At 37.2% G+C, this 25038-nt stretch overlaps 1 protein-coding gene across 4 annotated transcripts in view; it reads left to right on the top strand.

The window, feature by feature from the left end:
* Positions 1–25038, top strand: part of Cacna2d1 (calcium voltage-gated channel auxiliary subunit alpha2delta 1) — a 423872-nt gene that overhangs the window by 336700 nt on the left and 62134 nt on the right. For all 4 annotated transcript variants that reach the window (XR_003480718.2, XM_027393485.2, XM_027393486.2 and 1 more), the window contains 5 exons: positions 9757–9915; positions 12258–12362; positions 22570–22648; positions 23453–23502; positions 24661–24750. Coding sequence is in view for 3 of the 4 variants with exons in the window: in XM_027393485.2 (XP_027249286.1) it covers positions 9757–9915; positions 12258–12362; positions 22570–22648; positions 23453–23502; positions 24661–24750 (483 nt within the window). In the remaining variant the exon portion in view is untranslated. The remainder of the gene's footprint in view (positions 1–9756; positions 9916–12257; positions 12363–22569; positions 22649–23452; positions 23503–24660; positions 24751–25038) is intronic.

Below are 25038 nucleotides of genomic sequence, written 5' to 3'. Positions count from 1 at the left end.
GTATATTATCACATACGTTGTTTAAGCAAAGTCAGCCACAACTACAGTGTGAAAGACATTTTCTTTTCAACCAGGAAGTAATCAGCTTCAGGTATTATGAAAATACTGGCCATACTCACCAGGTTTGTGTCACTATGGTGTTAGAAAGGAATAGATGAAAGAATGTGTCACTTGGTGATCATCTCAGATTTTTTTTCATGAGTAACAAACAGTAAAGTATCCAGAAAAGTATGGGGAAAACATTTGCAATGTAAATAGTACTATAGGCATAAATAGAATTATATCTCAGAATGATGGTGTACAAAAGAGCCCTGTCCATATTTCCAGTTAGACAAGTACTGTGGTATAGAGATACAACATGATATACTGATGGTGGCTGAAAAACACAAATATTCAGTAGAAATGAGGTGGGATGCTAAATAAAGATTACTTCTAAGTAAGAAGAATAGCATGTTGTCAACTGCTTCAACATCTTCTAGGTGAAGACTGTTATAGAGTTAAAAGTTTTTCTTGTAGTCATCAGCATATGAATTTTCAGTGATTAATGATAGCACACGTAAATTCTGTGCAAGCCCAAGCCAGACAAAATCCCAGCACAGAGGGAGTGGGTGGCTTGCATGTCCTGCCCCTAGATTCATTGCTAATGGAAATTGATAGGTGCTAGAGTCAAACTTTTAGGGATGCAGCTCAACCACAATCCAGTGGATAATCATATACCTGATCGTATATGAGCAGCACAAATTCTTTTTCCTTTTTTATTTAAATTAAAAACAATCTTATTTTATATACCAATCCTAGTTCCCTCTGCCTCCCAACCTCCCACTCCCCTCACCATCTCCCCCCCTACCCCCCATGCACTCCGCAGAGATGGTGAGGCCTCCCATGGGGGAATCATCAAAGTCTGTCACATCATTTGGTGCAGGGCCTAGGTGCTCCCCCCTGTATCAGGGCTGAGAGAGTGTCCCTCCATAGGGAATGGGCTCCCAAAGTCCATAGCAGCACAGATTCTATTTGATTTGTTTTTTGTTTTGTTTTGTTTTAAGAAGACACAAATTTGGATAGATAGGAAAATGGATGGATAGATAGATAGATAGATAGATAGATAGATAGATAGATAGATAGATAGATAGGACCCAAGAAAAGTTGGTAAAGGGGATAAAATTATTAAAATACATTCTATGAGATTGGCAAAGAACTCAAAAAAATAAAATTATTGAAATTCAAAATGTTGAATCAGTTTAATGAAACTGCTGACAATAAAATAATAACTGTTCTATTAACCAACAAAATATTTTATTAAAATATAATTACAATATAGCAGAAGTTATACTTAAGACACATTTAGCAATATATTCAATATTTCAACCAGGGTGAAGAAACTGAGTATGATAAGTCATGATTTAAGTTAATTGAAGCCTTTGTTTTAAGATATAAATATCTATTAAAATATTAATAAATAAGAACCAGAAGGGCTTTGGGAGTGATGCAGTGCAGCCCTTTGATTCAGAAAGGAAATAATTAAAGCTCACGGGAGATAATGGAGTCAAGTGGACCTGCCATGATCTTTAAAGAACGCGCCTGGGAGGAACCTCATTTCCCCACATTGAATTAAATAGTAGAAAATCCTTTATTAATGTGATTCCATTGTATACAATGAGCTAAGAAAACATGCAGCTGCCAGGCACTGTGGAGACAGAAGTGTCAGTTGCAGACCGTGAGCAATCAAGCGCCAGGGTATTGTGGGTGAAGGTGCTTGTGGCATCTCTCCTCCTCACTGGGACCCACAAAGGAGTAATCAACTCAGAACCTGTGTTAAAACTGCAAAGCCTAATATAAGACTGAGTAACATTCTGAGGAATTGAGATGTGGAATTAATACCTATTTCTACCTGTAATAAAATTATTCAAGTGAGAATGTTAGTTTTTCTTTTATAATGTTTTTATTGAAATGCAGTATATTCTGGTCATGCTTTCCCTCCTACATTCTCCCCACCAACACAACTCCATGCCTTCTTCTCTCTCTTTAGAAAACCAAGGCCTGACTACTAGGTTAACTACTAGATAAAGGCAGTTTTCACCCGACGGAAAAGCCACAGTTTTAACCTTTAATAGGAAGACAGATGTGGGAAAAGGGTATTGTGATGGCATGCTTGTTTCCTGTCTGCCTATTAAAATCCAACAGTTCAGACCCTGAGGAGACCTCAGGGAGTGTGACTCAGGGTGGCTGTGGGACTTTGGGTGCTCTCTAACTCACATTAGCTCAGTCTCCAAGCTGTCCAATAAGAGCCCAACTAAGGCTCACCCCAGCACGCTGATGGTCCTGTGACTTGTGTGTTCAGCCTGACACACATAATTCTCTATATATTTGAAATAAGCATTTTATTATTAATAAAAGAAATAAATTTATGGTATAGTTGTAAGAATAAATTGTTATAATAATATATATCTGAAATAAAATTTGCTAGAACAGATTATGATCATGAAACAATAATTATTTCATAAAAGGAGAAATTTCCTATTCATAAAACATCATGGTATGTCATGGTATGGAGACTTACAAATTGCAGTATGGCTAAACATTAACTAATAAATAAAAATTAAACCCCTTAAAACATCCATAGAGATTATAAACGAGCGTACTATCTGTTGTGTATATTATCTCATTAAAATAACTTGATGAAATGATAAACCAATTGTATAGGTTCAAATTTAAAAGTAACTTATAGGAATGGTGTGTGACCTTGTGGTCAATGGCAGAGCGCTTGTCTGAGTGCCGGACAAAACTACTACTCAGACTTTTGCCAGATTAACTAGACAAGATGGCAACATTTGTCTTTGCCTGAGTCCACTTTTCGTTTTAATGAAAATTAATTCTACATCTCCATCCCTCTAAATATAACCCAGGCATACCTATAATTTATCATTTTTTTTTTTATAAATCCTGCAAGTGTTACTGGAAATGCTGGTAGGTAGCTCACAATATTAACCATGCTGGGTCACGTGACTTTCATTTCATTACCAGTATCTACTCAGGGAAAACGGGCAGACATGGTCAGAGTGGTTCATCAATTCAGTCTGGAATGTAACTGTGTCTACACTGAGACCCCACCAGCTGTCTCTTCGGTTTTCTAAAACAACCATTTTGTTTAACATGAGTTTTAACTTAAAATTTCTTATGAAATAACATGACAATTAAAGTGCAATTCAAAGTTGTTTTCTGCAGTCATCAGCACATTAAGACTTAGTTATTAACAAGATTTTGAAGCTAGCGGCTGTGCCTTTTACTTTTATTTTCCTACATTGCCATCTGGTGGCTACTTTTGAAATAGCAACACTTTTACTACAATTCCTGATTATACAAAATGCTATGTACATGGTCATTCAGATCTGAGTTTAAACTAATTAACTGCTTTAAATCCATTACCCATTGTTTATTTTAGTTATCCTACATGAATAAATTCAAATTTTTATTTGAAAACGTTATGTATATTCCCAAAGTGCCCTGCTTTTTAGTTATTCAGCTAGAATTCCAGACAAAAAAAAAAAAAAATGTCTATTATAAGCAGTAATTTAACTATTGAATTCAAATCCAAGAGGTTTTGAATTATATCCCGTTTTTGCCTGTTACAACGTGTTGAATGGGTAGACTCTAAAGCACACTCCATTTTCAGTCTGTGGAGGAGAATATCTTCTATGAAAGGAAGTAGTCAAAAATAAAGACCACTCTTCTTGTGAGGTTCCAAGAGGAAGTGTCTTTCAGATGTCTTTTTCTTAATTCTGAGAATTTTAGGCTCTCGTGCCCGTCGCCCTGTCCGAGCGAGGCTTGTGCTCCAGGAAATGATGGTGCCGCCGCTGCTGTACTTAGATCTAAGGGCACTTTCTGGAAGCTTCGGGTGCCTCTCTGACAAGAAGCTCCTCTCACTTGCTGTGTTCTGCAGTGGCAGCATTTCATCATGTCCCAAGGATGAGATGACCGAGATGTCAGAACAAAAGCAACTACTACCTTTGAGAACACAAAACAAAAACAAGTTTGCCTTAATAGATTTGAAGTACTGAATGTGTGTACTGGGGCGTGATACTCTCTCAGAAGGGATTTTAATGTACTGACATGAACAAATTGTGCTTTTCTCAAAAAACTGTTTCAGACTATCGCCACACTTGAGACTCTCTTGTCATCTCATTCACGAACGTTGCCTCAATCTCAGGAACATTGATCCTGCTTCTACCTGAATTGTCCTTGATTAGGAGGATGCCCTGATTTGAGCACTGGCCACAGTAAAATTTTTTGCTAATTAATTTTAAATGGCGTTATTACAGATTACTTAGCATCTAAATTGTGCCAGACTCTTGATAGGAATTCTCCTCATTCTCATGTTCTACTCACTCAACTGTTTTAGCATTAACTCTTTGAAGAGTATTTTTGCATTTGCCAGTGTAACACTGCAGGCGAAGACTGCAGAGCCAGCAGGCCATTCACCTCCTCTTAAGACTTGGTTTCAATTACCGGGAATATTCCGCACCAACTTAAGCCCCCACATGCAAAGCATGGAGCAGATTGACAGGTCCATTCAGTGAGTGTTCAATGCCAAGAACTAAAGAGGCCGAGGTGGGAAATGTGCATTTGCTTTGGCCATGTGGAAGGGTCTCTAAAGATACCCAAAGAATTGTGAGGAGAAAAGTATCTCAGTGTCAGGGAGAGGGAGCTTCTAACAAAACATCATGAGGAAAGGATTCTACAAAGAGCAACTGAGGCAACTGAGTGAAGAAGGGAGAAGTGTTGTTGGGGACCCAGGACAGGTGGACTACCCTGGGGAGAGCTGTAGGAAGAGGGACAGAATCTGCTGAGGGAGAAATGAGTTAACACAGTGATGCGCTTTCTATTGCTCAGTTCAGGTTCACCCAAATGCTTCCTGGCTCAGCAGGCTGCACAGGCTTCTACTGCTTATCACCAAAGACATACAGGGTTTAACTTTCTGGTACAGAGTAGAAATCCATGAGTTTTGGCTTTGGATTTCTGATTTTACAGTGTTCATATATTCCCTTGATAGATAAAATCAGGGGCCTTAAATGTATCTTCTCAGTAGCTATGCGCAGTTCCAAAATTTATAATGCTATGTTTTCATGGCTTTGCTCTCAAGTTTTAATATTCAACTTTCAGTTAATACCAGGGTATGTCTTACCAGTGTGTTTTTTAAAGATGAATGCATGCATACATACATACATACATACATACATACATACATACATACATATATATATATATAGAGAGAGAGAGAGCAGATAATCTAAGATGTCTGAAATATATTCCTATCCAATTTATACTCCTTAAAATTTGTCATTGCTTTCCCAGGAGAATAAGATTAGCTATATATAGGAAATTATATATTGTAAGTAATTCCTTTATCTGTATCATTTATGAGTTTTATTATGAGTAGAATAATAAGCTTTCTGTATCCACCACTGAATTTTCACTTAATGAATTGAATTTAAATTCACTTGATTTGTATTAAACTTACTTAATGAGGTCCTTCACTTGTTTTTTTTTTGCCTCAGAAGTAAGTCAAGGCCAAAGGAAGACTCTGAGCAATGTATTATCCTACACTCATTGTTTGCATAATAATTCCTACAATTATTTCTAACTTTTTAAACTTAGATATTTACTATTGATGTATTAACCTGTTTTGTCTCAGTCACTAATACAAGACTTGTCACATTCTCTCATTCTCATGAGGGAAATCCTAACCTGAAACTACATCATAGGGGAATCTCCATTCTTAGGTGATGGATAGTGGTGTGGGGTTGTTCCTATAGACTGCAGGTATGGTTTTCAACATTTGAGTTTATGGAAAAGAGTAAACCAACATATTGGAAGTTTATTTTCATCCATCTGACATGCCTGAATCCTCTGTTCAAAATACAAATGAGAACCCACTTGGAGGATTTATCTTCATGGGCAACTGACTTCCTGGTTCATCTCTCTTTTCCCCAGGCCTTCTGTGTGTTCCTTAAAGAGATCTTAGGCTTCTAGGTAGGAATGGTTACCTCTGCAGCTCTGGGCTGTTGCAGCCTGTTCCTGTGCCTGTACCATTATGCTTCCTGGAATAAAAAGAAGCATCTGTCCTGTTCACATGCCTCAGTATTTTATGTGGACTGTGCCACCCCCCTTCCTCAATGATTTGTGTTTTGTCTGCCTTTTATTTTATGCCATCTTTTTCTCCCTTTTGTCTTCGTCCTCAGTCTTCTCAAGCTCCCTTGGCACTGGGCTCTAAAGAATTATTTCTATACTAAGCAAGTACACTCTGTGAGTGCCACCCTGTATTGTTATTCTGGTTCCCACCAGGGTACCAGGAAAATTTTCCCTGAACCTGCTGCTATTTTCTTACTAGCAGTGCCTCTGCTCAGGCTAACCCCAGTGGGCTGTTCCGGAGCTTCTTATATGTGTATGTCCTGTGTAGCCTTCCTCCTCACAATTTTCCCTCCCTCCCTCCATCCCTTCCTCCCTCCCTCCCTCCCTCCCTCCCTCCCTCCCCTCCCTCCTCCTCCCTCCTCTCTCCCTCCTCCCTCCCCTCCTCCTCTCCCTCCTTCCCTTCCCTCCTGTCCCTCTGTCCCTCCATCCCTCCCTCCCTCCCTGTCCCTCTCCTCCCTCCCTCCCTCCCTTCCTGTCCCTCTCCTCCCTCACCTTCCTCCCCCCTTCTCTCTTATGACATACCTGCCCTCTCTGTTTCAATGGGAACTCAATCTTAGGATGTGTGGGAAACCCTGCTCTGCTTTACTGTTTACTCACATGGCTGTAGGCCACATTTCTGTGGCAAAGCTTTTTCCCCCTTTAATCTTCAGCCAGGACCACTCTCATGCCTCAAGCTTTAGATGTTATCAGTTCTTGGCACCCTCACTGCTGTGTCTCACACTGGCTGAAATCTCACCTTAAGGTGATCCTGTTTTTCTTCCCAGTTCCCGACTTGTCCTCCAGCAGAGTCCTGCAGACTGTTCAAAAGCCCATGTCAGAAACCTGGCGGCCACTGGAGATACATATCTGGACTTCTCCCCATGCTAAATCCATCATGATATGATGCTCCTTTCTTCAAAACAGAACCTCAGCCACCACCACCCTCTCTCTACCTATTCCTCTAATAGTGTAAGGACTAGGTGACTCCAGTAGCCTCTGGGTGTTCACTTTTGAGTTCTATTAAGTGGTGGCCAGCCTGACCTCTTAAATATTCCAAAAACTATTCTGCACTTGGCATGAAACCTTGCAACCACTTAACTTTTTGACATAGTGAATTCCCACTTCCTCTTCATCTCTCTAAGATGATATGTGACCTGACCCCAGCTGCTTCTCTGACCTAGTGTCATTGGTCCTCATGTACAATGCAAAATACTTCTTCACGCCCTTGAACAGCTCCCCACACTCTAAATCGAGGCCTCCACACATGTTCTGCTCTCCTGGAATGTTCTTTTCCACTCTCTTTAACATTTCTCCGAAGTGTGTACCCCCTCAGAAATTTCGACTCTCAGGAGAATATCTCCCACTGTTCACTTTCCAAATTGGACACTCCCCTCTAAGTGCTGTACTCTAGATCATAATATACAGTGCTCCATAGAGCTAAGCGTAGTTTATCATGGTATACCAAGAGGGGTGTGGGGTGACTGAAGGCACAGTCTGCTTGAATCCTAACTCTCACCACTTATTAGCTGTATGTCTAGGGACAAATTATTTTAAAAATAGATTTTTTTCATACAATATATTCTGATTGCCATCCCCCAACTCCTCCTCATAGCTCTTCTCATGCAAATTCAAACTCTTTCTGTTTCTCATTGGGAAACAAACCAGCACCTTATGAATAATAATAAGAAAATATTTAGAATGAAAACAAACAAATCAAAAGAGGACAAAAAGAACAGAAGAAAAAAGGTCAAAGAAAAAGCACAAAAAAAACATAGATACAGAGACGCACATTCATGAACACACAGGAATCCCATACATACACAAAACCAGAAGCCACAATATATAATCTAAGGACCTATAAGATAAAACAAAATAATAGTAAATAAATAATAAATTCCCTGATGCAACATTAAGAGATAAAGATCTTCCAAAGATGCCACTGAGTTCATTTTATGTTGGTCATTTTTTTCAAGGCATGTGGCTAGGTATAACCTTAGTTTGTTCCTCTACTGAGAGGAACCTTAATTTTTGTCCTTGAAAGTAGCTATCACTTGGAGATAGCATCTGAGTTATAGATGGCAGCTTGTGTCTACTTCTCACCTCAGCTCTAGGACCCAATCTTGGGCAAGCACATCCAGGCTGTATGCAAACTGCCACAGTCTCAGTGACTTCATATGTGTGGTGGTCGTGTGATGTTAGAGGGCCTTGTTTTTTGGTGCTCTCCACCCTCTCTGGCTCTTACACTCTTTCTGCCTCCACTTCTGCAGGGTTTTCTGAGCCCTGAAGGAAGGGATTTGATGGAGACATCCCAGTTAGGGCTGAGTGTTCCAAGGGCTCTCACTCTCTTCACATTTTAGGGATGAGTTATTTAGCTTCTGTGTGTGAGTTTGCTCAACAATCACATTAGGACAATGTGAATGCCTGTCTTGAGGAAATTTTCAAAGAGGAAATGATTATTATTTTCGTTACTAGTAAATACTCCATAAGCGTTTGTTTACAAATATGTGGTATACGTGTGTGTTTGTATGTGTGAAATCTGCTTTCTGTCTGAATGCATTGTTGTGTGTTGTGATTCTTGGTTGCTACTAAATGGTTGCTTGACAGATGAATATTGTACTGCATCTTATAATTATGTCTAGCAAAAGAATGCCATACCATATTTGTATGATATATAATCATTTGTAATGCATGCATTAGATTTATTAAATTATGTTCCTGATTTGGGAATATCCTTTGAGAATTTATCATCTGCCCCACTTCTTCTCTTAAAACCATTCATTATTTTCATTTTTGCACATCTCTGGACCCCAGTGTCATGGGAATCCAACTCAAATTACAGATTTAGTGAACAATGGGACAATTTTTCTCATTTTAGAATCCTGGATTGTATTGCTGCCTTCTGTGTTCTCATTGTCTGGAAACACCAAGTGCAGTGTGAACACTTTTCCTAGAGTTAGAGAACTTACCCTGTTAATGTTAATGCTTTGCTCTAGGCCAGAACCACTGGACTTGGTCTTGTCCTATCATCACCCATCCCTACTTATAATAGTTTGTTTGTCCAGCATATTGCCTCAGAGATTCCCTAGCATTCATACTGGGTGCTCACTGAGGAATTATGTCCCTAAAAGGCTTCTGTTGTTCTCAGATTTCTTAGAAGGCTCCCTGTGCTTAGTTCCCAAAGAAATACTATTTAATTACAAAATAGCATCTGCTCATATCATCCTTACATCCTTTTTCTAAGGACTCCTTTCTGGTGAGTAACACGTAAAGATGCCTCCTTTTTGTCTGTGTCCCGAGCAAGCAGGCCACTTCTGGATTCTTTTTGTATGAAAATTGCAAGGTTCCTCACACAAATCAAACCCCAAATGTATAAACAGGTGAGATTCTTACAGGGTTTATGAAAGTGACTACTCGGGGATATAGTAAGTGAAAACTGCCACTTGGTTCTTAGCACAATTTGTTACTTAGACTTTTATTTTCTTTTCAAAGGAACAGGGTTCAAGGAGCTTGAGATACATGCAGTTGAGATTTGATGGAAACTTATGGTTGACTTCAGTGTCCATTGAAACATTCTCTGTTTTCTCCCTGCAGTTTAACAGCAATGCTCAGGACGTAAGCTGTTTCCAGCACCTGGTCCAGGCGAACGTGAGAAACAAGAAGGTGTTGAAAGATGCTGTGAATAACATCACAGCCAAAGGGATAACAGATTATAAGAAAGGCTTTAGCTTTGCATTCGAACAGCTGCTTAATGTGAGTATCAGTGTGAGGCCATTTTATTTCGTCATTTTTTAGACATTCTGGTAAAGATCACCGATCACCACTGAAATTTGCAGACAGGCTATGTTCAGAGATAAGAGCATGGTTGAAGGTGACAGGTGTATTAGTCAATACTTGGGTTTCCATCGCTTCATTAGAAGCTTTTGCTGTCAGTGTCCTTATGGGCTTGTCGATGTGCTGAGATAATATGAAATAGGATCTTGTCACCAATATAGGGAGGTCTTCATTAATTTTTGTACCAAAAGATGTGCTTTCTCATCCTTGGAAAAGAAGAGTATGGGCCTTCTATAGGCTACAGCACTACCAAGGGATTATTGATATTTAAAAAAGATAATGCTCAATTACAGGAGGGTCTCAAGGACTTTGGAAGATCGCCTACTTGACTGGCATCAAATTGCACCCTGACGCTTGAAGACATTGATAGAAGAACATAGTATATATTTTCTCCCTAACTTTATAGTGATTTCATAGTACTTTGATAGTACTTTGAAGACTACATTAAATGAAATCTATGACTAAAATTAACTTATTACTCTGCTTTATGAGGCCTTTAGAAAATTTAAAATCATGGGGTAGTTTCCCATTGTAAATCCTTTAGATGAACCAGTAGGCTCCCATTATACTTTTCAATAGCAGTAATCTAGAAAGTTGACATTTTCAAAGAAGCTGAGCATTCAGAAGCTAGTGTGATCCATTTTTCTCATCATTTAAGCAAACACATTCCATAATAGTAGAAAAGCTAAGACTGTAATTTGATGCCCCCAAGAAATCCAACTTGCTAAATTAAAGTGTTCATTTTAATGGCCCTCTGACGCTAATTCATTATTTTATACTCAGTTCTTTGAAAGACTTTAAAGGTTAAGAGGATTTATTGCCGGAATTGAGTCTTGCAGGATTAGAATCTGTGTGGCAGGTCAGGAGAGGACAGAGCAGGGAAGGATGTTCAGGGAGTAGGTTGCAGCATTTATGGAGCCTCAAGGAGCACTATGTGAGAGACTCTGCATGAGTCTGTCATCCCAAAATATTAGGCAAAAGTAATAGGGTAACCAAGGAAGGAAGAACAGAAAGAGTATCTGGAGACGGATTGAAAGGGCAGTGTGAAAAGTGTGAATCATTTAGAGCGAATGCTATTTGTTTGCTTCTGCTATATAATTAGAAAGGTATGCAGAAGAAACATTTACTCATACAAAACCCAAATACTACCCAGATACTGGGGGATTATTTTGTACCAGGTCCTGTCTAACTACCGCATTGTCTTACTTTTATGGGCCATGTGTTCTTTTAAGAAAACTATTATGGGTTTGGAGAGATGGCTCAGAGGTTAAGAGCACTGACTGCTCTTCCAGAAGTCTGAATTCAATTCCCAGCAATCACATGATGGCTCACAGCCATCTGTAATGAGTTCTGGTGCCCTCTTCTGGCATGCTTGCATGCATTCAAACAGAACACTGTATACATAATAAATAAATCTTTTTTTTAAGTTCTTTTTTTGTTTCTTTAATGACTCAACTGACAATTACACAAACAGCACTTATAACTTTTATTAATTGTGATTATTATTTTGGGGGCAGGGTCTCATGCATGCAGGCTAGTCTAGAACTTATTGTGCAGGAAAAGATGAGGAAGAACTTCTGATCCTCCTGCTTCCATTTCCCAGTGCTAGAATCACAGGAAAGTCACCACACCCACCTGGCTTTTATGGGTTCTGGGGCCAGAGGCATTATTCACAGTGGCCTGCTGGATGAGGGCCACACATGTTAGAGAGTGCAACTTGCTTTGCCTCTTCTCCTGATTCAAAGTCAATTTCTGCTCCAGAACATCACTGTAAATACAGTCAGTATAATTGACCAAATATCTGGATGTCTACAGCTTAGTCAAATTGCTATATAAACTAGTTATCATAATGGGGTAGTGTATAATGTTACTCTTTAAACCTATCAAGGTTTGCCTCATAGTTTGGAGGGCTCCAGTATAAATAAATCTTTAAAAATAAAAACCACTAAACCAACAAAATGCTGATTGTATACAAATTAAAATAAATTATTATGAAGAAAATATAATCTGGAGTATATTACAGTTTAAAACACAGTGGTCCAGGAATGTGTCCATGACAGTGACATTTGGTGGCAGGTTTGAAAGGTATTTGGCCATCTGTGTATCAAGAGCTAAGGCTGGCCTGATCCATAAACCTGGTTTTAGAACATACTACTGAGCAAACATTTTGCTTGTAGGATGTTATATGAGCTTGATTTTTTTATATTGGTTTTCTTTTCCTAATTTTCATTATGGATAATTTGCATATTTATTTTTAACAGTATAATGTTTCCAGAGCCAATTGCAACAAGATCATCATGTTATTCACAGATGGAGGAGAAGAGAGAGCCCAGGAGATATTTGCCAAATACAATAAGGACAAAAAAGTGAGTGTTGTTTTCTAATGTTTTAATTTTGACTTGTAGATGATTTTCATAAAGGTAGTCTGTAATGGTGGTAGGGGGAGTTTTTTTTTTTTTCTCCAAAATGTTAGTTGTAGTTATAAAATTAATGTTAATGGTGAAATAAAACTTTTTTCAGGTAACCAAGCTTCAAGATACAAGTACATTAGTCAGATATTGTAGATTTATAGGTCCTATTGGATTTTTACATCAACAAAGGAGAGAAATCTTGAGAAGAGTATAGGGAAACAAGACAGTTTCAGCCTATCTTGGATTATGTCTCCTAATCATTGAAATTGGTAAGAAGACTCAATATTCTAAATACACCAGGAAATTTCTACAGTGATATTTTAGATAGATCAAAACAGTTCACAAGAGCAAATTTATTCAGCCTGCTTGAAAATGAGTTCAATGGAAAACTTACGATGAATTCTCTGATTGGTATAATAATTTAAAGAATGGTATCCCAAATGCCATGGATAGTAGGAAGATCTGTGTTTTGCAATTGGAATGTGTTCATTTCTGGGTCTGTGGTATTGCAGTAGGGATGTAGTGTGGTTACAGGGTCATGCTGTAGAGAGAGTGTTATTATATTACTAAAACCTATTAAGATTGTAACTGCTTCAGTTAGGCATTTTACCAAAAGTTTACATGTATTTTCTTACTGACATCCATATTTATAATAGACACTGATTCTCAATCTGTTTTTCCTAAAATGGTAAAGGACCATCTTAAAAGTCATGAGGGAAGATACAATGTCTTTCTTGTGCTTAAAAATTTATACATTTATCCTAATGAAGACTACATCCACCATCAGCCTCCAGATAGATGGGATTACAGCTGGCTTTTGTTTTCTTTTTGATAGACAGTTTTACTGTTTGGGAAGATTTGGCTCAGTAGTAGCTCCAATAGATTGTTTTATAGCTATTTGAGGCATGTAGGTGGCTATTTTGCATATATTAGAAAGAAGAACTACAGACAATTGATGGTTACATGTAGAGGGAGAATCAGTCTTCTCTAGGTACAAACCCCTGAGAGGTTAGCCAAGAGGACAACCCTAAACACATATGAACAAGATCAGAATGTTTCATCTGGTTGTATTTATAAATATAGGTACATGTCTCTCACTTTCTCTGTGTCTCTAAATTATAATAAAAGAATAGAAAACCATGAATTTTAGAAGAAATGGGAATAACACTAGAAGAATAGGAGAGGGGAGGTGTGATGAAGAATGTAAATACACTGCTCAATATAATGTGAAATTCACAAAAAAAATATATATTTAAAGAAGCCATTTCTTTGTGGGTTGCAGTTCTATTCAAAACATAAGCTATAGGGACAAGTCAAGCCACCATCTGGCAAATCAATAAGTAATCCATGCCACATACATGCTAAGAAATGCTAGTTGGCCTCAAGCAAAGGGAATTCTGTAGTATATAACATGGTCGAACCTTGACATCATGTTTAGTGAAATAAACTCTTCACATACACACATGCAAATAAGTGAGCAATATATGTTTGCACATACATAAGGAATCTGCAGTAGTCAAGTTCACACACCATGAAGTTCCCAGGGTAGGGAGAAAATGGAGTAGATAATCATCTCATTTTAAGTCTGTGGACACATAGTTAATGTTTTACAAAATGGGTCCATGTTGCTGCATTGCAGCATTGTAATTGAAAAAAAAAAAACCCAACCCTTTGTGTTTGAGTTAGATACATTTTTATGACTTATTTTATAGAGTAGTATAACATAATTACTCTTTTTCCCCTTCTGTTGCCTAAGGTTGTAAGAGCCAGAAGTTGAGGAAGCTTGCTAGAGATTGTGTTTCTTAGTAACAGCAAAAGCTACACTTCTAAACATGAGCTGAAAATCCATCTTCTTAAAAGCTAGTTGACGGTATATCTCATGTAGTGTGTTTTTACCACAACAATGCAAAAAATGAAATATATAAATATTATGAAATATTAAAAATTGTGATCTTTAAAAAAATACCTGAAAACGGCCATTTTGCTTCTACATTTTCCTCCCAACCTCTTATAGCATTAACATGGCCAATCAATTCTTCATTTACATTCATTTTTCCATCTAGGTGACTCAAAAGTCATTCACAACAGCCCAGGTAGGTGTGATGGGATGTCTGGACAGCTGATGAATGAGTCTGTGGATCCTCAGCACAGTTTAATGAAGCCAAGGCTTTGAGAATTAGAACAAAATGTTTGGGTTCTTTTTATGGAATGTCCTCCTCTTGGGAATCAATCTACCTGATTAGAGATAGGCAGAGATTTAAAACAAAATCCATGTTAATCTCCCAGAACAGCTGTTCCAAATTAAAACACATTCACTTTCTAATCTTTACCTGCAGCAATGACATTCCTTTGGACTCACCCATGTGAATGAGACCCCCTTAAAAATGGTGCCAAAACTAAAATGAGCTCCGATGAGAGCAAACATGCGAGTAAAGGAGAGTAAAGCCAGACACACAGTTGAAAGATGATTCCCAGGACAAGTAAAATCAAACACGTTTGCTTTTCTCTAGGATAGCAACTATTGTTTGATTGGCAATGCACAATAAGACTACCTCTCCAGGTAGAAAATAATTCTCTTGTGTTTTACTTAATTTTCAGAATTTAATTTTTTTAAAAAGACGACAATCAAAATTAATATATTGAACATTTCAAAGTATCTAAAGAATTAAAACAGAATTGTGAAATCACTTTCAATTACTTGTTGTAATTTGTTTTTAACAATTTACTTTTAAATATTATGGAGAACTCTTTCCTATGTTGCCATTGAGTTTAAGCAGAAAAGCATTCTCTGCTGCCTGCTAAAGTCCAAACCAAGTCATAAATGTCTGAATGTGCATTTGGGTTTTAGAGTACAAAAGACTTTTTGTTTTAACTGACAGTAGGAAAAGAATTCAAAGGAAATAATTCATTTCATTCTCTACTTTCTTTGAGCCCTCCTTTTCCATCAGGTGAAATTATAGCCTTTATAAGGAATTGTTCTGACACAAGTAATTAAGGCTATTTAGCTTATAAAATATTGAATGTCACTTACCGATGACATTGTTTCTAAAATCCTTTCTTTTTGATATTTTTGCACTTTCAACCAGTTCTAAGGGTTAAGAGTTGCAATAAGACCCACATACCTTTATTTATAAATCCCAACATGGTTTGTGGTAGAGTCAGGATACAGTTGAAACAATGAAGTACTGGACTGTTCTATGCAGAAATTATCACTTTAAATAGAATGTTTTGTGCAAGGTGTGTGTTTGGATATATGTATATATTTTTGTCTCTGAAATCATTTACTTCTCATTTTTTTCTGTTAAAATAAAATTAGTATTGACAGCTTACTTATTCTCTACACTAATAAAATACTTTCCAGGTACATTTTGTTCAGATTTGGTGAATATCACCTTTGCACATTTTAGATTTTAATTTAATATATAAATAAATCTCATGCCAAATGAAATTATTACCTTAAGTACCGAGTATATATTATAACATATAAACTTTAGATACATAAAGTGCAATTTAACTATGTTTTAGGTATGATTATATCCTGTTAACCTGGAATCTTTCATGGTTCAGACATAGGAGGGGCTATGCTTGGTCTTACTATTTCCATGGCTGCCTTCTGTTTAGAGTAAAACTCTGCTTCATAAATGCTCCCTCAGAAGGATCTCTTCCCAGTCTCTCTCAAGTGATCCTTTCACCTGAGTTTTCTTTGTCTTGTGAACCCTGAGTTTGCATTTTCATTAATTAAATACAATCAACCTTGGGTCAGGAGGCAGAGCCACCAACTAGTTGACAGGAAGTATTCATAGAGAGTCAGGTGGAGTCTGGAAGATGGATAGAGAGATGTACAGGAAGTAGTAGTGAGGGACTTTGAGGGTGATAGTCATCTTTGGTTTGGCAGAATGGAAGGATGCTCTCTTCACCCTCTCTGAGCTAGCAGGTTTTCACCCCAGCCTCTGATTATGGTAGAGATTTAGTTAAAAACTACATTTGTTGGCTGTGGTAGGAGGTGATCACTTCCAGTAACTGCCGAGCTACAATTACTGGAAAAACAACAAAAGGGGGGCTGGGAAGATTTCCTTCTAATCCAATAACATGAGGGTGAGTCATCCATCACATAGGTCAACAAGGGTCCAGTACAATCCCAACACAGGGACCTATGCTGTACATGCATCTGTGGGATAGATGAGACAAATGTTAGCTCGTTTGTTTAAGATGGTGGGCGTGAATCCTATATGACAATCACAGGCTGTTCTCCTGGTTTAACACTTGTCTTAAATTATTTACTTGATCAGATTCAACAGGCATTAATTAAGTGCTTCACCTGTCAGATGTTTGGAACCAAGATGGGTTTAAATTACGTAGACACAGGCCATATAAATGCTATTGACTCCTTAGCATTGGAGTTTGCTTCTGTGTAGTCCAAATGGGCTCATCTAGGAGGATTCTGTTTTTAACCACTTTAAGTTCTTGATGCAGGAAAAGCTTATGGCCTGCTATGGAAAGTGAATTGTGGAAGTTAGACTGCAGCATTCGAAGATAATAGTGTCGTCACTACCTTCTTGATTACTACAGCTGAGACTTTCTCAGCTTATGGATTCTATATGTCATGAAGACTTCACATTTAGTACTTTATTTACAGTTGGAATACTTGAACGATAAAAGTATCATCACCATCATATTCATTGACACACTGTTGAGATGGGAGAGCCAAAATAGGAGACATCAAAACATTTGTTGAAAGTCAGATAAGTGGTAGAGTCAAGAACTTAAATTACCAGTAGTCTAAATTTGACAGCCTCGAACAGAATCTATCAGTGCCTCTTCTCTGGCCAGCACTGAGGCTAATCATTTGCCCACACTGGCGCCTTCCTCCTACTCAGACAACCTGATGTCATCATTAGCTAGGATGTTCATTGACTCTGTAGCCAGGCTATAGTCAAGATGCATCATCGAAGCTGTGCAGACTGCACATACCTTTCCAATCACTGGGTTTTAGGAAATAAATTGTGAATGTGAATTTGGACTTTATTTACTGCCTAATGTTATAGAACTAGAAATGTAGTCTGTTCAAATGCTCTGTGTTTAAACATGTTCGTGAATTATGGAAACCACCATAGCATATTTCCCTAAAGGTTTTCAGTCCAGTCTAGTATTTTGATAGGCTTAATCTCAAAAGTTCAAATTCCCAGAGTAGATGAATAAGATCTATCTTGGATATCATTTTTCTTACATGTTTCAATAGCTGTAGTTTTTAATCTTAGTTTTACTGGCTTCCCTTCTTCATAGACTCATCTCTATTATTCTTTGGAAACTTGCCTATTGTAAATTAAACTTGAACTCTGGGTAACTGATAATTGTTGAGGTGACAGTTTCCAGTAACTGGTTTGTGCTGGGCAAAAATTCTTATGACCTTAAAAAGCTAACACTGTGGGTTTGGAAAACTCTTAATTGAAGAAATTCATTGTAGATTTCAATAAACAAGACAGAAAATTTTACAAAATGATTTAGCAGAAGAACTGTATGGTAGGTAGAAATCAGTACTTTATTATACATTTTTCTATTTTTCAGAGTACTCACACATGTCAGGCAATCACTACACCATTAGGGTTGTCATTATATTTAAACAATGAAATTTGGTACTTTCTTCAATCAAGTAGCTTAGGTTTGTAATTAACTGAGTTATTGGAATTATAATAATATGTTCAAAGAAAAATCAAAATTTAAATTGTATTTATTTTTTATTGTATGTATGCATATATGATGGGCCGACATGTGAGTCATGGAGTATAGCATATGTGTGAAGGGCAGAGGGCGAGTTTGCAGAGTTATCTCTCTTCTTCACCTTTCCATGAGTTCCAGGGGTTCCATTCCTCACGGTGGTTGCTGCAGAGTGCACACACCTTCACCTGCTAAACCATCCTACCTGCCCAAAGAAAGAGATCTCTAAACAACTGCAGAGAAAACATGTAAATTTACAAATAGTAAAGCCCAGTTTGAATCTGTTTAATTTCATTAAATCTGTTCCTCACACTGATATACGACTTGGCTTGTCACTTGTGTCAAAGTAAGAATGATGCAAACAAATTAAAATATTCTTATGTTTGCTTGACATTTTTATTAAAGTAGACAGAATATTTCTGTGCAATGAAAAATAAGACTGATATAAATTTGCCATGATAAAAAGGGGCCCAAATTAGCAGGGCATTTGTGGTGCACGCCTTTTATCCCAGCACACCAGAGGCAGAGGCAGGTGGATCTCTGTGAGTTCAAGGCCACCCTGGTCTACAGAAGGAATGTTAGGATAGGCGCCAAAGCTACACAGAAAAACCCTGTCTCGAAAAACAAAAAAAAAAAAAAAAGGGAGGGGGCAATTACAAAATTACATTACACTAAACTAACATATATGAATTGTGACAGAAAACTGGTCTCCAGTCTCCCTGGAGAGCAGAGAGCCTCACTTGACCCCTCCTTCTTTCCTAATTTAACCAGTCTTCACATATGGAAAACACTATTGGAGACGTTCAATTGTACAGACTTGGAACTTCTGTTTAAATTGAGTTTATTCTATGCTATCTTCTCATATCATTTTTGGGCTCTCATTCTTGTGAAGATGTTTATGATTGTTTCTGTTTAAAATGTGGCCCCATGAAGAAGATTTTAGTAACACTGGTGGAGGAATATTTAACTGATTTTCTAAGTACATTTCACTTTGAAAATTTCTGCTGTGCATCTGTTAATTACATGAATTGACCATATGATTATAAATACTCTCCTGGTATGAGTCAAGAATTTACCCTCCACAAAAGCTGAGATGATACAACATAGACCCAGTATAATGTGATGAATTTGCCTACATGTTCAGCTGAAGGTTTAGCTCCTCCAACTCTGTAGGTAGAAATTTGGGTTGTCTCTATTTATCCGTGTTTGTTTCTGGATAATTTTATGCAATCCACACTAATAATAACTGAGATGTGTACAGGTCTTTGTGAACGTAATTTGCCTTGAAGTTTACATTGTACATCTTTCAGGTGATCACTTCATTTTTCAATCTTAGGTTTAAGGATGCCGGTAATACTGAAAACATTCAAACAAGTAATGCTATACTAGTTGAGCAGGTTATACATAGGACTTAGGAATGAATACATGTATGTATGTATGTATGTATGTATGTATGTATGTATGTATATTTCTATATATATACACACACACACAAATACATATGGATGCAATAACAATGAAAAGGAGTCATGAATTTAAAGGAGAGCAGAGAGAGGACTATGGGATAGTTTGGAAGGAGGAAAAGAAGGTGAGAAATGTAATTATTAAAATCTCGAAAAGAAAAGAAAAGAAAAGAAAAGAAAAGAAAAAGAAAAGAGAAAAAAGAAAAGAGGAAAAGACACTGGAAAACCTAAGTGGGAGTAGCAGTGCACTCTGAGTTTGGCCGGATGACTCCTCCTTTGGGGGTTAGTTCACAGACGACTCCACTAGGTGGCAGTAACGCAGTGTAGAAAGGGAAGCCCAAAAGTCCCGCCAGTGCTGAGCCTACCACCGTTGCGGTTATTCATAGGCTGCAACGTGAGGATACTAACGTTCATAAAGTCAGAATCCTCCATACATAATTAAGCAAAAATGTATTAAGGAAAGACAAATGCAACAAGGATACTTGATTTGAACAGTAGCGTATGGAAAATAGTTTTACCTTGCCATGCAATAAGTTTTATATCCATTTTTTCATTGTGAAGAATGTGTAAGATGGTAAGTTTTGAGGACAAAGTTTTTCTCAATCAAGTATTCAATTTCAGAAATTATGAGGTGGCTTTTGATATACCGTTGGTAAATGTATATTGTGTGCTATCTCCATAAAACTAAATACAAAATAAGCATCTTGGGTGTAATAGATTTTATAAACGGTGTGATGATAGGTCAGAATTATCTATTCTCATAAATTATATAAAGTTGAATTTGTGATTCTCAACATTTTAGTAACGACTGTAGGAAATAACCTTGAAAAATAGCACTATCATACATGTCTGCAGCAAGGCAGAAATAGTGCAGAAACTTAACATTTATAACATGCACATGACTTAACCTATTAATGCAACTTAGATTTGAATCAGCAAGCACCGGGTGGAACAAGGAATGGTGAGGCAAAAAAAAGCTTAGAACACTTAAAAATGATCAACTGTGACAGATCGTGCTCCTCCCCTTCATCCTGAGTTGCAGGCTCCACACAGGCACCCGTGGAAGTCAGGTGAACTCACTCTAGTCAAGCAAATAAGGCACTAAGACATTCTGCTGTTTTCTTTTTTTAAAGTTAAATGTTTATTGGCACTGCTTGAAGGATAACATCAGTCAAAATAATCACACAGTGTGGGTCTAAGCGTAGTCTCCATGTTATTAGAAATATAATTCACTCGGCCTAATTCCTTACTTCTTTGCACTGTGCAGTATCTTCTGGAAAGTATTTTACCGTAATTGTGTTGTGGTAACAGGAAGAACTAGATACAGCTGTGCTCTAATTGAATCTGTGAGTCATGCCTTCTCACAGTGTGAAGGACATGCCCAAGACCAGATTCCTTAGGGCACACCAGTGAAACTGCATTATTACTCCGGGTGGTCAATCTTATAAAAATATTTGTGTTAGGATTAACTCAACTCTGTGAGCAGTAACATTCTGAAATATAAGGACAGCCTTCTAAATGACTCAACTGAAAATGTGAAGTGAAGCACTCTCTCTCTCTCTCTCTCTCTCTCTCTCTCTCTCTCTCTCTTTCTCTCTCTCTCTCTCTGTGTGTGTGTGTGTGTGTGTGTGTGTGTGTGTGTGTGTGTGTGTGTGTGTGTGTGTGTCCAAAAAGGGAGAGCAGGCAAGAGAAGAAGGCCCAAACCTCTTATCAGCCATGACCCTACTCTCTTATAATTTTTAAGTGACTAAAGTTCAGATGTCAGCTGGGTATAAGTGTAAAAACTTGAAATTTGAGGCAGCAACAAGGAATATAGCATGATCCTGTCTCCAGATGAACGCAGCAAACAGATGTGTCTACCAAATGACGTCATACATTACTAGCTGAAGCCAACCTGGATGACTCAAAGTGTGGCTCAGATAAACCCTTACAAGTGAAGTAGCGCTGCCCCAAGTATTCAGTTGATGCACAGACTGTTACAGTATTTGTGACCTAGACACAAAGGAAGAAAGAAATGTTTTTTTTTTTTTTTTTTTTTTTTTTTTTTTGAGATTTGTGCTCAAAATTCATGTGCCAAACAGAACAAAGGAAACAGTCAGAGCTGGGGAGAAAGCTCAGGTTTGGTAGAGACTCAAGCTCAAGCGAGGTGATCTGAACTTGGATCCCTAGTACCCACTTAAAAAGTGGAGCATGGCAGGTACATGTAATCCCAGCACTGGGGATCCAGAAATGAATGAGCTTTCAGGAGCTTGGTGGACAGCCAGTCTAGCCAACAGTGAGCCTCAGGTTCAGGGAGAGACCACCCCATCCCAAAAACTAAGGTGGAGAGCCGAAAAAGACACTTGATGCTAACCTGTGTCCTTCGCAACCATGAGCACATAAGTGCCTGTTAGCCCCCCCCCCCCCCGCCCCAGGACAATGGCTGCTTCATATGAATGAATGAAAAAAAAAAAAAAACAAATAACAATACAGGTTAAGTATTTACCATGGTCAGCTATCTTTTCCAGTAAATAAGTGATAACTAAACCACAATCTTAAATATTGCCACGGTTTGAAAGTAGAAAAACCAGCACTAAACATACTTGCCTGCAGTAACTACAGGAGTAATGGGCTTTTGAATCCATTTGCATCACCAATTGCCTATGAGATATGGACATGTCTTTACTGTGATTGGACAGGTAGGTGAGATGTTTAACCAGGCAGGAGGGGGGTTGAAGTACTCCCGCAGGAAGTACTTTTGACAAAGGAGACCACAGTCACTGTCCAGGTATCGAGCTTGGAGACTTGATGCAGGACACATGGTGCTGATCCCACTGTGGTTCATGTCTGTTCCAGGTAGGCTGTATGGTTTCCCTCTAGTGCCTCGGTGTTTGACTCTCTTTATTCATTTTGCAGCCTAAATGTGCTTTGATTTGTTTCTGCTTCCGCAGCTTTGTTTTGCTGCTCAGTTAAATTTAAGTTGACTGAATTTTCAATTTCCTTAGGTCCGTGTGTTTACGTTTTCTGTTGGTCAGCATAATTATGACAGAGGGCCTATTCAGTGGATGGCTTGTGAAAATAAAGGTAATAGACAGTTCTCTTGAGCATGTTTTATTAGAGGATAAAATACTTTGGTAATTATTGTTAGGTCTTCCCTTGCACTTAAAATTAAGTAGTAACTTTAAAAGGTATGGTATAAAAAGTAGATTCTGAGCTTGCTTTCTAAAGAAACCACAAACAACAAACTCTGAGATTAGTACTGTGTTAGAACATACTCAAACGTCTGATCCTAATACTGTGAGCCGATGAAGGGATGCATGATACTTAATGATGTAGATCAGATTTGTGCATATTTTTTCTCTAATTGACTGGATTACTGTTTTTGAAAACAATCTCATACTTTTCCTCAGTATTCAAATTTCATGCAGTGAGCTATTTTCTTTGTACTCAGAAAAAAGAAAATCTTTTGAAGGATAAACTGTTATAGCAGAAAAGAAAACTTGTATACATCCCAAAACTATGTTTAGGAAAATGTGCATATAATAATTATGAATCGATCTGTACTTTTAATAGTTTATCTAGTGCAAAAGAGTTTAATGGCTCTAGTTTCCTTACTGCTTTGTAGAGGAAAACAGTTATTTTATATTACCTAAGAAATATATTAAAATTTATCATAAATTCTCGAAAGTGATTGCCAACATTCACTAATCAATGTTTTTCTGAATTTAACATTTGTATTTTATTTTAATAAGTATCTTTATATTATTTATTTACTTGCTCAAGTTAGAAGGAAAATTAGCTTTTCCTCCTATAAAAATATGAGGCTATTTTTGTTGTTCTATAAGTATAATATTTATAATTTATAATATATATATATATGAATTTTAGGTTATTATTATGAAATTCCCTCCATTGGCGCAATAAGAATCAATACTCAGGTATGGTTATCTAAAAACACTTATACGTTTTTCAAAGTTTAAGATATTTTCCTGGTTTAATTCAATCTAAAGAGAATAGTTAAAAAATGAAAAAAGATTTACATAATTTATATTTCTACAATGCTGGCTAAAGTGGTATTCATTGGTTTTATGTTCTTAAACATCTAAAACTTAGGTAAACATATATAATTATGACCTTCTTAATCTTGGGCATTAAAATAGGTCATAGAAAATGGATAATGTAAAATTTATTAATAATCTCATGACATTTTTATTCAATTGTAAGTTACATGACAATCTCAGCCATATAGAACATTAAACAGTAATTATTCTGGGTGAGTGAGATAAGCCCTAGTTTTCTGTACACATTCCTGTGAGACTATTTACCTCTTTCTTTAAATAAAGCTACAAAGATGACCTTTTAACACCATTCATTTGGTGGGGAGATGCATCCCATTTACATAACATATTGCAGAACTCTGCAATTTTAATTTAAACATTTTTCATTTTGAAATGTTCATAAATTACAATTTAAAGATCTCTGCTCATTTTGAAACACCAACAATAATGTGCAAAGTAGCTGTTCAAATTTAACATCAATAGAGTTTAGCATTCAGTGTGCATGCTGAACACATTAAATGTTGAGATGAAACAGCAGTGAATTAAGTCTGGAGTCTGGATTTGGCGCATATTTCAGTTATTTTTTGATATGTTTAAATGCAGTTTTGAATTTCATCCAAACACTCTGTTATGTGAAAGCAAGAATGTGGTTGCTTTATCATTTCAAATTTGTGCAATTTCACACATAAATCACGGAGCCTTAAAGATCAACATGAAGCCATTCATAATGAACATATTTCACTTATCATTGGCTGTACTTTGAGGAACAATGTTCTGATTGGTACTAGAAGGAAAGGCTGGAGAAGACATATTCTATAAATAGGTGTTATTGATCCAATGTATATAATCATATAATTTAAGGACTTAAGCTACATCAAAAGTGAAGAATGCCCCAAGTAGGACATACATACTATTAATAATTTGGTTCCAAATTCAGTTTCTATTTTAAACTTTTCCATTTGAAGGCTATTTTCAAACATAGCATCTCTGGTTTGTTTGTCTTGTTGATGTTTTACAATGTTTCCTTTGTATAAATAGGAGTATCTAGATGTTCTTGGAAGACCAATGGTTTTAGCAGGAGACAAAGCGAAGCAAGTCCAGTGGACAAATGTGTATTTGGATGCACTGGTAAGAGGTTATGATCACAACCTAAAGCTGCCATCTAAGAGCCCCCAGCTGACTTTCCTTCTTTCTGGGTGACATTGCCCGTTTCCTCTTTACGGAATCCTTTCTAAAATTCATTCCTTTGCAAGCTTCTCAGCTAGGGCTTAGAAACATTTTAGAAAATCCTAGATTTGAATTAAAATAAAGTTGCACATGTCATGTTATAAGCTATTCTTGATCTATTGAAAATCCTGCTTCTCCAACATAGGATGTTGGATAAATGGGGATTTCGGTAACTTTTTGATATTTTAA

This window comes from Cricetulus griseus (assembly GCF_003668045.3).
Source record: "Cricetulus griseus strain 17A/GY chromosome 1 unlocalized genomic scaffold, alternate assembly CriGri-PICRH-1.0 chr1_0, whole genome shotgun sequence".
NCBI classification, from domain to species: domain Eukaryota; kingdom Metazoa; phylum Chordata; class Mammalia; order Rodentia; family Cricetidae; genus Cricetulus; species Cricetulus griseus.
This window is presented reverse-complemented; position numbering and strand designations above follow the sequence as displayed.